Here is a 16,821-nt window from a genome sequence, read left to right as displayed (position 1 = left end):
CGGGAAGAGAGCCAGTCTCAAAAGGTTACACACCGTATGATTCTCTTTATAGGGAGCAGGGAGTTCTTCCTGGTTCTGTATTTTAACTCTGCTGATAGCGGAAGAAAAGGAAAAGAAGCACATTCGAAGTCACAATACACAATTTAGAAAACCTGCGGTTTCTGTGCTTGAACCACGAGGAGGTTGAGCGCCCAGCCACGTGGACCTCTGCTTCGCCCCCTAGTGGCAGCTCCAGAGGTACAGCTATGAAGATGAAGGTGTTGCCGGGAAGTTGATGACTCAGACTTCTCATTTGCATACCCATCATACCCTGCAGAGTACAATCTCTTCAGGCTTAAAATAACATTTTTTTTCAGCTCAACATTTCTAACTATGAGAAGTTCGCTTACACAATTCCTTGTTTAAACTTTAGGCAGGAAGTAACCCTTGGGATACAAAACCACCATCAGCGAAGTAGGAGTTGCAGTTACTGGGAGGCGCAAGCTTAGCAAACGAACAGTATACTCTGGTTTCTCTTCATAATCGTATAAATCTTTCGCCTTTTACTAAAGATTTCCGTGGAGAGAAACAACCTTGAGTTAAACTAATTTTTTGAGGCCTTGTTTCGGCAAGGCTGATTTTGATGGTACCAAAAAAAGAACACTTTTTAGTAAGAATAGCACTGTGATTTGGGTTTTTCAGCGTTATGTTTTAGTCAATGTAGTTGGAGCTTTCCCGGTGGTTCAGACGGTAGGAGATCCGGGTTCAATCCTTGGCCAGGAAACTTCCCCCAGAGAAGGAAACAACAATCTAACCGGTCCAGGAAAATTCGCCAAAAGAGAATTTCTAAGTATGAACTTTACAAAGTAAGGCTCCATTGGGTATTTTTGTTTGTCAGAAGTGAAGTCGCTCAGTCTGACTGTTTTCAACTCCATGGTCCAGACTCAGTCTGTGGGATTTTCCAGGCAAGAGTCCTGGAGTGGGTTGCCATTCTCTTCTCCAGAGGATCTTCCCAACCCAGGGATCAAACCCGGGTCTCCTGCAATGTAGGCAGACGCTTTACCATCTGAGCCACCAGGGAAGTCCTGTAAAAATATCTGTAAAACTGTAAAAATATCACAGGTTTAAGTCACGTGAGTTACACCAGGTAAAGTCTGGACTTGCCAGTGACTGGTGATTCCTATCAGATACACTAAAGCAACTTGAAAATCATTTCTCTTCTCTACCCTATACAAAGTCAAGAGTGCAAGCACAGGGGGATATGGAGAGGTTAACATGGAAACTTATATTACCATATGTAAAATGTACAGCCAACGGGTATTGGCGGTATGACTCAGGGAACTCCTACCCAGGGGGGTTTATAGGGGACATATGTATACCTATGGCTGACCTCATGTTGATATTTGGCAGAAACCAACACTATTCTACAAAGTGATCATCTTTCAATTAAAAATTAATTTAAAATGGGTGGGGTGGGGTGGGGTGGGGTGGGGTGGGGGGGGGGGGGGGGGGGGGGGGCGGGGCCGCTAGAATAGGAAAAGTGAAGTCCCTCAGTTGTGTCTGACTCTTTGCGATCCCGTGGACTGTAGCCCACCAGGCTCCTCCGTCCATAGGATTCTCCAGGCAAGAATACTGGAGTGGATTGCCATTTCCTTCTCCAGGGGATCTTCCCAACCCAGGGATCGAACCCAGGTCTCCCGCATTGCAGGCAGACGCTTTAACCTCTGAACTACCAGGGAAGGAGTTTAAAATGGCAGTGGCCAGAAGACAAAGAAAAAAAAAGCCTAAGAAGATTCGGGGCCGGGAGAACCTCAGATGAAACAAACAGCCCTCCTGGCCAGCCCAGTTTACACAGGGCAGGCTCCGGGGGAGGAGACAAAACATATAAAAAAAGGAGCCGATATTGAGCCTCTCCTTTTTTGAGGTTGGCCTGCCCTCACACCTCAAGGGTACTATGTTTTTTGGAATAAAACGGAGCTGTAACCAAGCTGTAACACTGGTCCGACATTTCAGATCTTAGCTGCAGCAAGACATAAGGGAGGAAATCACACACTCCCCCCAACAGGGGTTTCAAGAGGGAGGGGATATATGTATACCTATGGCTGATTCACGTTGATGTTTGGCAGAAACCAACATAATTCTATAAAGCAATTATCTTTTGATTAAAAATAAAATTTTTTAAAGTAATTTGAAAAAAAATATATATATATATACACACACTCTTAGTGATGGCCCTGGGGACCCCTTCAAAGGCCCTGCATGAATCTACAAGTTGGAGAACTTCAGGGCACCTGACATCAAACAGGTTGTTTCTCTGTCCATCATGTCACAGTGTTACAGGGAAGAATAAGATCTGACTTCATGTGTTTACTTTAACCTTTGCTTCCTGTTGCTTTTGTTTACTGAAAGGATCCTGTCTGTACAAAATGGTGTGCCTGCGCCTCCGGAACCTTGCCCTCTGCCTGAATGTTAAACCAAAATGCCTTTCTTTTATCCAGGGCAACACCCTGAACCTCTCTACACCTATGAATGGCTGCAAGAAATAAGAAACACATCTCCTCCCCCAGGATGGCCATTCCAAGACTTACAGAATTAATGGCCTTTGTGCTTCCTCACCTCCTCCCCCTCCAAGTTCTACAAAAGAAACGCATCCAGCGCCTGATAAGATGGTTACTTGGAGACCTTAGGCTTCCCTCTTCTCAGCCTGCCAGCTTTCCGAATAAAGCTGTATTCCTTGCCTCAACACCTTATCTGATTTATTGGCCTGACATGTTGCAAGCAAAGCGAGCTTCGCTTCTGTTCAGTTGCTCAGTCGTGTCCGACTGTTTGCGACCCTATGCACGGCAGCACGCCAAGCCTCCCTGTTCATCACTAACTCCCAGAGTTTACCCAAACTCATGCCCATTGAATCGGTGACACCATCCAACCATCTCATCCTCTGTTGAGCTTAGACTCAGTAAAAATATCCGTGGAAGTAACACTCCATGCATGGTTCAGTTCAGTTCAGTTCAGTCGCTCAGTCGTGTCCGACGCTTTGCGACCCCATAAATCGCAGCACGCCAGGCCTCTCTGTCCATCACCAACTCCCGGAGTTCACTCAGAGTCACGACCATCGAGTCAGTGATGCCATCCAGCCATCTCATCCTCTGTCGTCCCCTTCTCCTCCTGCCCCCAATCCCTCCCAGCATCAAAGTCTTTTCCAATGAGTCAACTCTTCGCATGAGATGGCTTCTAAAAGAAAAGGAGCCCCTAAAACGACCTCATTGGGCCCATGAGACAGACAGGTATGAACCAGTTTCCACCGCTTGCCTAACAAATGTCTACACGTGTGACTGAATTTAGCTGGAGAACTGCCTTCATGAAACCCAGGAGCAAAATTATGATGGAATAACCCTCACTTATCTTGAATTTTTCAGCAGCCACTGTGATCCTCAAAGTAGCTTCAGTCAGTTCCGCACACAGAGATGCCACCCTTCACATCTCCCACGGGCCCATGATCTAACTATTATCCAGAGGCTGCTTCTAATTTCTTTTTTAACAGACTTATCATCTGTCATGTCATGATTTTAAAAGGTAGTAACCTTCTTAAGAATGGTGACAGGCACCACTTTTAGGGGATGTACTGGGAGAAGGAAGTGTTTCTGCTTCTCCCCACTCCCCCACATCTCTCCCCAGATTTCAGCTCTGAGCCTCACTGAACTCTGCTCCTCCTACCCTCCGAATCCCATCTGTTGGAGCACTCACATAGGATGTGTTGTGTAAACAACCTCATCTACCCCAAGGGACTGTTCTTGAAGATCAGTCAGTTCAGTCGCGCAGTTGTGTCTGATTCTTTGTGACCCCAAGGACTGCAGCACGCCAGGCTTCCCTGTCCATCATCAACTCCCAGAGTTTACTCAAACTCATGTCCATCAAGTCGGTGGTGCCATCCAACCATCTCATCCTCTGTCGTCTCCTTCTCCTCCTGCCTTCAATCTCTCCCAGCATCAGGGTCTTTTCCAGTGAGTCAGTTCTTCGAATCTAGTAGCCAAAGTATTGGAGCTTCAGCTTTAGCATCAGTCCTTCCAATGAATGTTCAGGACTGATTTCCTTTAGGATGGACTGGTTGGATCTCCTTGCAGTCCAAGGGACTCTGAAGAATCTGTTCCAACACCACAGTTCAAAAGCATCAATTTTTCGGCACTCAGCTTTCTTTATAGTCCAACTCTTACATCCATACACGGCTACTGGAAAAACCATAGCCGATTGCCAGGAGAAATATCAATAACCTCAGATATGCAGATGACACCACCCTTATGGCAGAAAGTGAAGAGGAACTAAAAAGCCTCTTAATGAAAGTAAAAAAGGAGAGTGAAAAAGTTGGCTTAAATCTAAACATTCAGAAAATGAAGATCATGGCATCCTGTCCCATCACTTCATGGGAAACAGATGGGGAAACAGTGGAAACAGTGTCAGACTTTATTTTGGGGGGCTCCAAAATGACTGCAGATGGTGATTGCAGCCATGAAATTAAAAGACGCTTACTCCTTGGAAGAAAAGTTATGACCAACCTAGAGAGCATATTCAAAAGCAGAGACATTACTTTGCTGACTAAGGTCCGTCTAGTCAAGACTATGGTTTTCTAGTAGTCATGTATGGATGTGAGAGTTGGACTGTGAAGAAGGCAGAGCGCCAAAGAATTGATGCTTTTGAACTGTGGTGTTGGAGAAGACTCTTGAGAGTCCGTTGGACTGCAAGGAGATCCAACCAGTCCATTCTGAAGGAGATCAGCCCTGGGATTTCTTTGGAAAGAATGATGCTAAAGCTAAAACTCCAGTACTTTGGCCACCTCATTCAAAGAGTTGACTCACTGGAAAAGACTTTGATGCTGGGAGGGATTGGGGGCAGGAGAAGAAGGGGACAACAGAGGATGAGATGGCTGGATGGCATCACGGACTCGATGGACGCGAGTCTGAATGAACTCCCGGAGTTGGTGATGGACAGGGAGGCCTGGCGTGCTGTGATTCATGGGGTCACAAAGAATCGGACATGACTGAGCGACTGAACTGAACTGACTAGACGGACAAAGTAATGTCTCTGCTTTTTAACATGCTATCTAGGTTGCTCATAGCTTTTCTTCCAAAGAACAAATGTCTTTTAATTTCATGGCTGCAATCACTATCTGCAGTGGAACCCAAGAAAATAAAGTCTGTCACTGTTTCCATTGTTTCCCCATCTATTTGCCATGAAGTGATGGGACTGGATGCCATAAGCTTTGTATTTTGCATACTGAATTTTAAGCCAGCTCTTCACTCTCCTCTTTCACTTTCATCAAGAGGCTCTTCAGTTCCTCTTTGCTTTCTGCCATAAGGGTGGTGTCATCTGCATATCTGAGGTTATTGATGTTTCTCCCAGCAATCTTGATTCCAGCTTGTGCTTCATCCAGCCTGGCAATTCACATAATGTACTCTGCATATAAGTTAAATAAGTAGGGTGACAATATACAACTTTGACACTCCTTTCTTAATTTGGAACCAGTCCGTTGTTCCATGTCAGGTTCTAACTGTTGCTTCTTGACCAGTATACAGATTTCTCAGGAGGCATCTGGCATCATCTTCTAGGATTTGAAAAACAACACCCAGTTCTTAAAGCTAACAGTGCCCAAATGCAGAATCCACATTCCACAAGGTCTGAGCTAGCATCTGAATGGCCCAGTCAGAAATTCAGTTCCAGACAAGGCCACAATTCAAACGATTTCAATACTGGTATCTAAAGCTGCATGTGAGAGTTTACTAGCTCATCTTTCTCCTAACACTCCCTCCCATGCTTCTCTGAGCCTTCACTTCAAAGTTCTGCCCCTCCATCAGACTAGCAGGGTGTCTGCTCCAGCCCACAGAGTAGAACTGCCAAAGCTCAGATGAATCCTTCCTACAAGGTACTTGTTGGAGAACCTCAAGACAGAGAACAGGTTCAGTGGCAGATTTTGTACCTGTCACTAAATAAATGTTTGCACACGTGGCAGAATTCAGATCTGGACTCTTTCCTTCCGATGTATCACTTGGCCGTGAGACTGTAGGAGCGGAAGAGATTTTAACTCACCCACCTCCAAATACCAGGAGCTACAAAGAGTGAAACCAAAGAATGTGACACACAATCCTTCTGTTCAAGGTTCAGGTCAGATGCACCTCCTCCAGGAAACCCTCCCTCTCACTCCAAGGTTAGAAATTCTCCCAGAAACTTTTGGCTTTACCAACCAGTATACTTCCCAGCTGGCACCAGTGGTAAAGAACCCACCTGCCAATGCAGGGAGACGTAAGAGACACAGGTTCGATCCCTAGGTCGGGAAGATCCCCTGGAGGAGGGCACGGCAACCCACTCCAGTACGCTTGCCTGGAGAATCTCATGGACAGAGGAGCGTGGCGGGCTACGGTCCACGGGGTCACAAAGGGTCAGACACTAATGAAGTGACTCAGCACACAGGAACATACCAACCCGAGACACTCATACAAACAGAAATACTCTGGAAAAGGTAATGCAAGTGCTAATTTTCAGGCAGGACAGACAAATAGGGCCGGTCGTCCTAGCTGTGTACACCTGCTGTCTCTGCAGCTTGACGGACACTGCTGCCCTTGGTTAAATAACCAGAACATCATCCTTCTTACAAAAAGGACACGGCAGCCTGGTGTTCTTGGGTGGAGTATAAGCTTCCTGAGGAGAGGAACCATGCTTCTCACTTCCCTCAGCCCACAGAACCTACCGCAAACCAGCTGGTTAGCAAAGAATTCGTAAACTGACTGGTTTGTGGTTGAGAAATTTCTCACAATTCCAAATCTATATCACCACCTCAAGATGTTACTAAGTATTCATGGAGAACCTCTCTCTCTTACACACACACACACACACACACACACACACACACACCCGCCCACCCCTGATCTTCTAGTTCTGCAGGGCTAAACCCTTGGTTCTAACTTCACCTTATCTTCTCCTGGCTCCTTCAAGAACCTTTGAATGAAATAAATCATATTTTCCACAAGCTAGAAGATATGAAAAAAGAGAGGAGGGCTGAGCAGGGGACTTAGCGGCTGAGCTAATGACGCAAATCTGATGTTTATCCGTCGGCACTGCAGACCCTATTTTTACACAAGGCAGAGCCTCCCTTTCCCGTCCTCCCCGGGAAATCACTGCTGCCTCACTCTTTCCCCCGCCTGGCTGCAAATCTCCGACACATCAAGGACATCCCGCGGCGGGTGGGGGTGAGACTAGACGAGAGACGGTGCGCTGGCAGGTTAAGGGCAGGAGTTCTCTGTGTTGATGAGAAGGACTCAAGCCCAACATGTGCTCGGGGCCCTTTCTCCCATCACTAGTCCGTGGGTTGCCCCCCCCCACCATTTGGAGACCCCCCAGCCCCTTCTCTCTCTTCCTGGGCTGGCACAGGACACAGGACTCTGCCTCTGTTGAGCAGCCCCTCTGTGAAAGGGCAAAGCTGCGTAAAATCCAATTTTCTGATAATAAGGACAGGCTGAAAATTCACATGCACAGCCAAACCACTTATTAATCTGTCCCCATATGATGGAGGGAGGCAGAGACATAGCCAGCACACCAGAATTGTCTTTGAGGAGCTACAGCTTAAGGAAAAATGAGGGAAGGCCTACACTGTCTAAACCCGCCAGACGTTAGACACGTGGAACTCGGCAAACATTGCCAAGGGACCAGTGTCCCTGCACAGCAAGTCCCGACCAGCCAGGCGTGTCCACCTTCCAACAGCCACTCCTGAATGCCCACTCTGTGTCAGGCAGAGATGAAAGATCCTCCTATGTCTAAAAGAGGGACTTCCCTGGTGGTCCGGCGGCTAAGACTCTGTGCTCCCGGTGCAGGAGGCCTGCGTTCAACCCCTCCCCGGGGAGCTGGATCCCGCAAGGGTTCACGTGCGGCAACTACAGACCCACACGCCCCGCAGCGAAGAGCCGGTGCAGTCACATCAATAAATGTGTAACACCGGCTCGGGAAGGAGTCGTAGGAATGGAGCTCGTGGGAGGGAGAAACCCACGCCAGCAGGGGGACGAGCCAGGAAGCGGCATCAGGAAAGGTGCCACGGGCTGCTCCTCTAGCATGAAGATCACAGGGAGGAACATCAAGAGGTCCCTGGGGAATGTCAGACGGTCCTGTTACTTGGAAGCTCAGAGGGACCACACAGGAGCTGAGGCTGCTGGAGCAAGGCCGGGCCAGTGGACAAATGGAAAGGGGCTGAATGTCAGCCTCAGAGCATGGGCTTGACATGGTAAGAAATGGGGAGCAGTGCGTGGGTTCTGAGCACCATTGGGGCTAGTGGTAAAGACCCCGCCTGCCAATACAGGAGATTTAAGAGTGGCAGGTTCAATCCCTGGATCAGGAAGATCCCCTTGGAGGAGGGCATGGCTACCCACTCCAGTATTCTTGCCTGAAGAATCCCGTGGACAGAGGAGCCTGAAGGGTTACAGGCCACAGGGTTGTAAAGAGTCAGACACGACTGAAGCAACTTAGCACACAAGCCTGAGATCTACATTCCAGAATGTTAACTCCAGGGATATGCAAACTCTGGGTGGGATAGATCAGGAGGGACAGGCAAGGCAGGGAAAGCACAGGGCTCCTGAGAGAGGCCTCAGAAGAAACGCCAATGCCCTCACTCCCTGAAGTAACCATCCTCTGCTTCTGAATACAGTCTAGACTCCACATACGGGACCCGATGGCCTTTATGCTCCAGCCTCTATCTTGTATCATTTCTTCCTCTCACATGCGACCTCCCAGCCAGGTGACTGACTCTCTGAAATCCAGTCTCTATGCCTGCTATTCCCTTCTTTCCCATCTTTCCCCAATACCTCACCTCTGATCCCCGTGCATCTGGGTGACAGGCAGCTTCTGTTTCTCCATGCCTGGTGAGTGGTTACATCACTTACCTCTAAGGCCCAGGGAGGACAGAGACAGAGCCTGGAAGGTCACAGCCTCCCAGTACCCAGCCTGGAAGCCTCTTACACAGTAGCCACTCAAGGAATATTTGTTAAATGATTCAGCACAGAGCTTTCTGGGTTTTGGGGGGGGGGGGGTATCAAAATATAAACCAGTTTATAAGTAACTGAATGTTAAAATTTTGATGGATAAAACTTGAGTAGCTAAAAATTGTATCTTTACTTCAGAAACACCTTTTCTCTCTTAATATTCAAAGACATTAGTGGTCAAGCTTCCTCCTCTGACTTGTCTTTTATTTCTAACCTTCTGGCAGGCACTGAAAATTCCACTCTGATTTTACTTCTGAAAGAACTTATTTACAAGAGGGCCCCAGTTTCAGAACTTTCACAGGAAGAGGTGTCCTCGGGAAAGAAATGAGTAATTGATTACATGCAAGAATTGTAATTGATTACATGCAAAATCCTTCTTAATATATCAGGCTTTGGAGAGCTCCTTTCAGTAGCAACCACCTCCTTCTAGATTGAAATGTTCCTCTGTAGAACATTATCTCCTTGCTAGAGAGGGGGGAATCAACAAATCCTAGCTCTAAAGCAAGCATGTCATCAACCATGGAAGGACAAAATGATGACCACAGCATGGACTGGGGGTCTACTCTGTACCAAGCACGTACAAGCTGGGTGGGTTTTTTATATTTTTTAATATTTATTTAGCTGTGTTAGGTCTTAGTTGCAGCACTCAGGATATCTGATCTTCACTGTGTCATGTGGCATGTGGAATCTAGTTCCCCATCCAGGGATTGAACCTGGGCCCCCTACATCGACAGCAGAGTCTTAGAGCCCACCAGCGAAGTCCCCATGCTGGGTGTTTTATATCCATTATCTCTTTCTCTACAACGAGACCTCCTATGCCCATATTCCAAAATGGAGCAAACTGCAGTTTAAACTCAAGTCCATCCAACCCCAAACCTGTGCTCTTTCCATTATGCCAACTATCTTGAATCAGAAATAAATATAAAGGGAAAAAAATTCATGACAACACAGCCCAACATAGAGCTTCATTCACGAATGATCAGTTGATTCAGAGCCTACTATCTGGAGACACCAAGCAAGAAACACAGCCACTAAAATGTCTTCTTTATATTCTTAGGACATCGAGCAAGAATGTTAGGCGGGGGGTCGGGGGGGTGGTGGGAATGGAACCAGCAAACACCAAGACAGATGGCCAGAACTGGAAAGGCGTCGAGCTCGACTCCCCCCTGACCACACACAGGCTCCTGCACATGACCGCTCCAGGAAGCCACTGGGGCCCATGCGGGCAGGCACTGCCAAGCCTGGAAGGAGAGACGTCACAAAACAGGAGGCACACACCACAGCATATGGAATCTCAACAGTCCATGAGAGCTGCAGCTACCGCCCCTGGCCTCTTGGCGAAAGCAAGCAGCTTTACTCTGATGGAATGACAAGACCCAGCGGTATTCCTGGTTTGGGCTACAATCAATCCTCCAAACTCTACCATTAAGCAACAACTGGGGGGACTGTGGCCAGGCCCAACACCATTTCACTATCCCAAAGCTTCGCTTTGAGTCACCATCACCCTAACACACTCATCCCCTTTCCAAAAACAGTTCTTCCTCTGGAAGAACATCTTCGCTACTGGGGACCTTGCCAAGCCCGCCCGTTCTGAGGCGCTCAGCTAAAGGTCGTCCTCCTCTCCCAGAAGCAGGGGGGCGCCAGCTGTGCCCGCAGGGGTGCCTCACTGTTCTGACTGTCAACGCTGTCCCACCTAGTGTTTACCTATGCATCTGTTTAGGTGCCCTTAGGACTGACACATTTTACTCCAATGGTGCAGTCTGGCATGGTGTTCCTCACTCTTTCCTGCAGTTAAATTCAGTAAAATACTCACCAACTTTGTTCCAGGTGCTGAAGATATAGGATTGATTAAATCCCAGCCCTGCCCTGTGGGACTCACAGTCTGGCAGAGGATGGATAATACAAGACAAAAGTTGTACAAATATACTTATCATAATAGTGTAAAGATGGGATCCAAGGCACTAGTGCATATCACCCTGCTCACTTCCTTCATATCATTTAGCTCAGTCTGTGGCTGTCACGTTTATTTCTTTACTTATGGTCGGTCTGTCCCCAGTAGGAGACCCTGGGACCGGAGCCTTGTCTGTCTGGCTCACTGCTGTGTCCCCAGCACCCCATATGGGCTTGTGCACAGAAACACATTCATTAAAATCTGCATTTGTGGAAGGTGATACAAAGAGAGGCAGAGAAGTGCCGGGAACTATGAGCATGAAGCCCAGTTTAGAGGTCCAGGTAAAAATTCCACGACAGGAGACACAGGAGTGAGCGCAGACCTGAAAGGGAAGAGGTGAGGCCTGAGCCAGAGGAGGAAACTGGAGGAGCAAAGGGAAGAAACGGCCGAATCAGCAGGACAGAGCCCTTCCCTGTTACTGCAGCGGCTGTTCACAAAGACACGCAGTTTTGTCCTTAGGGGACATGCAGCAATGCCTGAAGCCACTAGCAACTGTCTTGATTTGGAGCAGCAGGGACTCCGGGCATCCAGAATCCAAGGATGCAGCTCAACACCTTACAAGTTACAGAACAGCTCCCCACCTCCCACCCTGCCCACCATCTACAACAGTGGATGCCAGCAGTGCTGAGGTCTGGTGATATTTAAAGGACATGAAAACTCCCTTCCAAAGTTCACCATTTCTAGTCACACCTAATACTGTCTTTTTATTAGAATTTGGATCAGAATAGCATTTGCTTGTCCCCTCCCATAACCTCCAAAGGGAATACTCAGAGCCAAATGGGCTTTTATTTTAGCTGAAATGAGACTTTTAGCAAACACCAGTGGACCTCCTGTTGCTACACATGGCCCCTGGGTCTATTTCATGGTCTTCACCAAGCACACAGAATCAATTTTCCTTTGTCTGTTGGTGACCCACCCTGACTCATCACTTTCCCTCTACATTCTAGGACCCCAAACTACCCACCCCCTATGCAGGGTAACGAGACACAGAAAGATGAGGCTAAGAGGGGCTCAACAGCATCAAATGAACGGACAGACGATGGCCAGCCGGACAGAAGGACAGAGACCTTTCAGAATAGAAATTTGGAAACTTGGAACGTTTTAGGTTCACTGAAAAGCTGAAACTCCAATACTTTGGCCACCTGATGCAAAGAACTGACTCACTGGAAAAGACCCTGATGCTGGGAAAGATTGAGGGCAGGAGGAGAAGGGGATGACAGAGGATGAGACGGTTGGATGGCATCACCAACTCGATGGACACGAGTCTGAGCAAGCTCCGGGAGTTGGTGATGGACAGGGAGGCCTGGTGTGCTGCGGTCCATGGGGCCGCAGAGAGTCGGACACGACTGAGCGACTGCACTGAACTTGGAGCTTTTCCCTGTGCCTTGCACACTTTTCCCCAAAGGCAAAGTCGGCCTGAATGCTGACACCCACTGACCGTGCCCATCACAGGGGCCTGTCACAAAGAACGCACAGAAGAGGTCACATCCCCAGGACTCTAAAGCCTGGGCAGGAAGTCAAGCAGCTGAATGTGACGGAGTGGTGGGAATGGCGGGAGCTGGGAAGTCAGTGCAGACAAGGGCCCTTTGTCCAGAGGTACCAACAGCAACAGCCAGGGGGGCTGAGCCTACAACAGTGAAATCCGTGGGGCCTGATCCTCCTTCAGCTTCTCATAGGAAAAGTCTCTTAGTCTAAAATGAGTTTACTTATTTTTGCCCCCAGCAAACAATTCATTATTATCTCAAATGTCTGAATGATGACTCTAAAATTTAACAAAGAAAAAACTGTCACCATTTTTTTCTCTTGCAAGAAACCCAATCGCAGCAAATTTCTAAAAAGTAGATTCAAGGCGCTCGCAAGGACTAGCTCCCACTGTAACCAGAGCAGGACCCTGTGGGCCTTCCCAGGACCAACCCCTCCCTGCATCCCATGCCCTCCGCCTGCCTCTTGTCTGTAGGAAAGCTTTAGCCAGAGAATAAGTCTAATCAGAGACGTGAGAAAAATGCAAAAAAACAAAGGAAAGTCAAACAAGGCAAAACAATAATAGTTTACCCACTAGACAAAGTCAAGGACCTCCCGTTTCTTCACAAAGTCTATAAGGGAGTCTGAGCCGTATCTTTCGAGCTGTTTTGCAGATACTGAAACCCCCACCTGGTGGAAGAAGGTAACTGTGCTGCCCGCAAGCACGGAGACCCCAGACCAGCTGGAACCAGAAGGTTGACGATGCTGACTCTCGCTTGCCTTGCCACCAGCAGAAGCGCTACCTGTCACCTCTGGGAAAGCAACGGCAGCCACCCTGCCTGCTGTCTAAGCAGGCACAATGAGCTGCAGAGGAGGGGGAAGTGAGCCAGCCTGCTGCTGCCATGAAACCAGGAGGCAGAGGGGCGGGCGATGCCCAGCACACCCTGCAGGATGGCCAGGGCCACTAGAGGCAGGAAGGAAGCAGGTCTATAGTTACCCACAGTTTGCACAGGGAGTGTCCAGGTCCCTAGATGTGAACAAGTTTCATTCCAAGAGTGTGCACATGAATACAATTTGTTCGCAAGCCCAACAAAGCTAGCCTGGGTACCCAACTAACACAACTGGCTATACAGTACTGCATTATAATAGGTTTATAATACTTTTCACACAAATAATATATAAAAAAAAACAAACAGAAATAGAGAAAACATTTTTTTAATCTTACAGGATTCTTACAGACATGTGCACTAACTTGCATGATTCGACATGCCAACACAAGCTGGCATCTTTGAAAGTTTGCAGCTTGAAGGGTCATATGTAGGGGACTTACTGTATGGCTAGATCAGGAAGGAACTTTCTGATCTTTACAAAAGGGAAATTGGATACTGATCCACATGTCTAGTATTCTGGGAGGAGAACATGAGGCAACATAAAGATAGAGCGTGCAGAATGCCCATACTCCACGTCGTGTGCTCATACCTTTTTCAACAAGAAAGGTATTTAATTTCCAGTTGCTGCTGAGTACCATGCCTGGGCCAACGCCAAATACAAAAGTGATGCAAAATATCGAGATCAGGTTTGAAAACTGGAAAGGTTTTATCATTGATCCACTTTGTACCTTCTTTAATCCTCCGAATAAAGTGCCAGTCTCCAGGTCAAATTCTCGGTCCAGTTCCTCTTCATGTTCTGACAAGAAAAACAGGGTCTGTTAGTCAACAAATCTAAATAAAACTGGGTTGGTTTAATAGGAGAGGCATTAAAAGAAACCGGCATACAGCCTGGAAAAGCTGCCTCTGGACTGAGCTACAGGCATGGAGACATGTCACACTCCTTCATTTCTGTGACCTCGGTTCCCGGAAAAACGAGGGGCTGATGGCAATGTCCCTTTAACTTGCCATAAGGGTCACAAAAGGAGAGGGATCAAGAGGGAAAGTTCCCGGCGCAGGGGACCACAGGAGGGATGAGGGCAAATGCCTCACTTGCACAGATGGTAAAAAAAAGTTTTTGAACAGATCATGGCACAAAATGATGGTGATCACAGCCTATCGCATAATGTTAACAAGATAACTGATGGAATTATATAATGGTAATACATATGCTTATAAATGAACAGTACAATTGGTTTAAAACAGAAAATATTTTTAAACTTTCATTCAAATAATGTTTAAAAATGAACAATAACTAGGCACAGTGTGAAACAGTAGGAAGGAAGCAGAACATGAGCGGCATGGCTACTGCCCTCCTGGGATTTGCTGTATCCTGGGTAAAAGACACAAACAAGCAGTAAGAAATTACGATGCTGATGAACGCCGTGTGTGGGAGGTGAGGACACTCAGCTGCGGGGGCTGGATCTGGGGTCTAAGTGACTGATCTCTCCGGGTGTCTATCTGGGCCCCCTGGTGGCTCAGATGGTAAGGGGTCTGCCTGCAGTGCAGGAGACCTGGGTTCAACTCCCTTCCCCTTGGAGAAGGGAATGGCAACCCACTCCAGTACTCTTTACTGAAGAATCCCAGGGACAGAGGAGCCTGGTGGGCTACAATCCATGGGTCAGAGAGTGAGACACGACTGAGCAACTACCTCACACATACACACACACACACACACACACACACACACGTGATATCTAATAGGCAGCTGGATGGGCATGGATGGAGCTCAAAAGAGTGCCTCAGCTGGAGGGAAAGACAGAAAAGTCCTCGGTATAAGGGCAGTGATGAAGCCTCCAGAGATGGCTGAGATCGACCAAAAGGGCACAGACTGCATAGACAAGAAAAAAAAAAATCCAGTTCTTATCAGACCAACAAACAAACAAAAAACACAGAAGACCACGAGGGAGAACCAAGAAAGATCAAAGGAAACCTGACTTCGTAATCCTGAAATGATGCTGGTTTCGGAGTAGGGTCAAAGGGCAGATGTACACACACACTCGAACAGCAGCTCCAGCCTCCAAGCGCAGGCAGCACTACCTCCAGGGAAGACAGAAAAGGAGGCGCACGGAGCACTGGGCCCAGGGGCCCCCAGGTGCCAGCTCTAGGTCAGCTCACAGTGAATTCCACGAGGTGCAGGAGGTGGCGTGGCCATGTGTGGTTGCCCCGGTCCTTCCTGCTGCAGCTGCACACGTGCCACATTGGGTACGTATATGTGTGTGGTGGTGTGCACAGACTCAAGTCCCAGGACACCAACCCAGAACCACCTGCTGCAAACTGCAGCAACCCAACACAGCAGCAAGTCCCTCGGAACGCTATCAGTAAGAAGGGGCAAGACCTCTCTGCTTTCTTGCCTCCTCTCTTTCGGTTTCACTTTCCTACAAAGTGCAACCTCCAGAAACATCAGAATTACGCAGAATTGAAACAAAGCAAAAAATTGGAGTTCTTTTCTTCTAAGGGTACATTCCAAAGCGTTGAAGTGTCAGCAGGAAGCGCCAGACACCCCCAGGTTAGGACACATCGCCCTCTAGTGGGGAAAAAAGGAATCGTATGCAGACAAGAGAATCAAGATGAAACCCTGTCCTGCCACTGTCCAACTGAAATACTATGTGAAACATATTTATAATTTTAACATTTTTAGTAGCCACACCGTAAAAAGAAAAAAAAAAGACAAAAATTTAAGGTGAAATTAATTTCGATATATCTTATTTATCCCAATATATCCAAATATTATTTCAACATGGAATCAACGCTAAACAATTACACATTCCTTTTTCTTCCTAATTCTTCAAAACTCCATGGACACATTATCCTTAAAGCACGTCTCAATCTGAAGCAGCCACATCCCAGGAGCTCACCTGTGACTACGGCCAGGACAGTATCGTCCTAGACCAAAATCCTCCCTCAGCTTTTGGAGAATTCCTACCAGTCACTGAAGGAAACGAGGCTCAAAATAGCCTGGAGTTAAGACTCCCCTCCGGGTCCTTCCCACCATTCTGTGCAAAACAAAGAACTCTCTCACCCGAAGAAAAAAATGGAAACATTAAGGTTGATTACGCCCAGCTCCCAGCCGGTCCAGCCTCTGGCTGATCTCCAGAATTCCTTGCGGCAGACGTTTAAGAGAGCACTACTCCGAACCACCTTGGAGAAGAACAGGCCCCCTTAAGACAGCAGAGTTCCTCATATATGCCTATATATACAGAGTTGGACTGTGAAGAAGGCTGAGCGCCGAAAAATTGATGCTTTTGAACTATGGTGTTGGAGAAGACTCTTGAGAGTTCCTTGGACTGCAAGGAGATCCAACCAGTCCATTCTGAAGGAGATCAGCCCTGGGATTTCTTTGGAAGGAATGATGCTGAAGCTGAAACTCCAGTACTTTGGCCACCTCATGAGAAGAGTTGACTCATTGGAAAAGACTCTGATGCTGGGAGGGATTGGGGGCAGGAGAAGAAGGGGACGACCGAAGATGAGATGGCTGGATGGCATCACG

General features: G+C 47.7%; 1 protein-coding gene and 1 non-coding gene across 3 annotated transcripts in view; one reads left to right on the top strand and one right to left on the bottom strand.

Moving 5' to 3' along the window:
- Positions 1-16,821, bottom strand: part of HHAT (hedgehog acyltransferase) — a 362,562-nt gene that overhangs the window by 315,597 nt on the left and 30,144 nt on the right. For both annotated transcript variants that reach the window (XM_040263100.1, XM_040263101.1), the window contains exon 3: positions 14,024-14,091. In XM_040263100.1, coding sequence (XP_040119034.1) covers positions 14,024-14,091 — 68 coding nt within the window. The remainder of the gene's footprint in view (positions 1-14,023; positions 14,092-16,821) is intronic.
- Positions 501-615, top strand: LOC120880699. The gene has a single exon (XR_005725101.1). It is a non-coding gene; the product is annotated as a U5 spliceosomal RNA (small nuclear RNA).

The sequence above is a fragment of the Oryx dammah genome, unplaced genomic scaffold (assembly GCF_014754425.2).
Source record: "Oryx dammah isolate SB20612 unplaced genomic scaffold, SCBI_Odam_1.1 HiC_scaffold_21, whole genome shotgun sequence".
NCBI lineage: Eukaryota > Metazoa > Chordata > Mammalia > Artiodactyla > Bovidae > Oryx > Oryx dammah.
The sequence above is the reverse complement of the archived record's forward strand: the minus strand, read 5'-3'. Positions and strand labels throughout refer to the sequence as shown.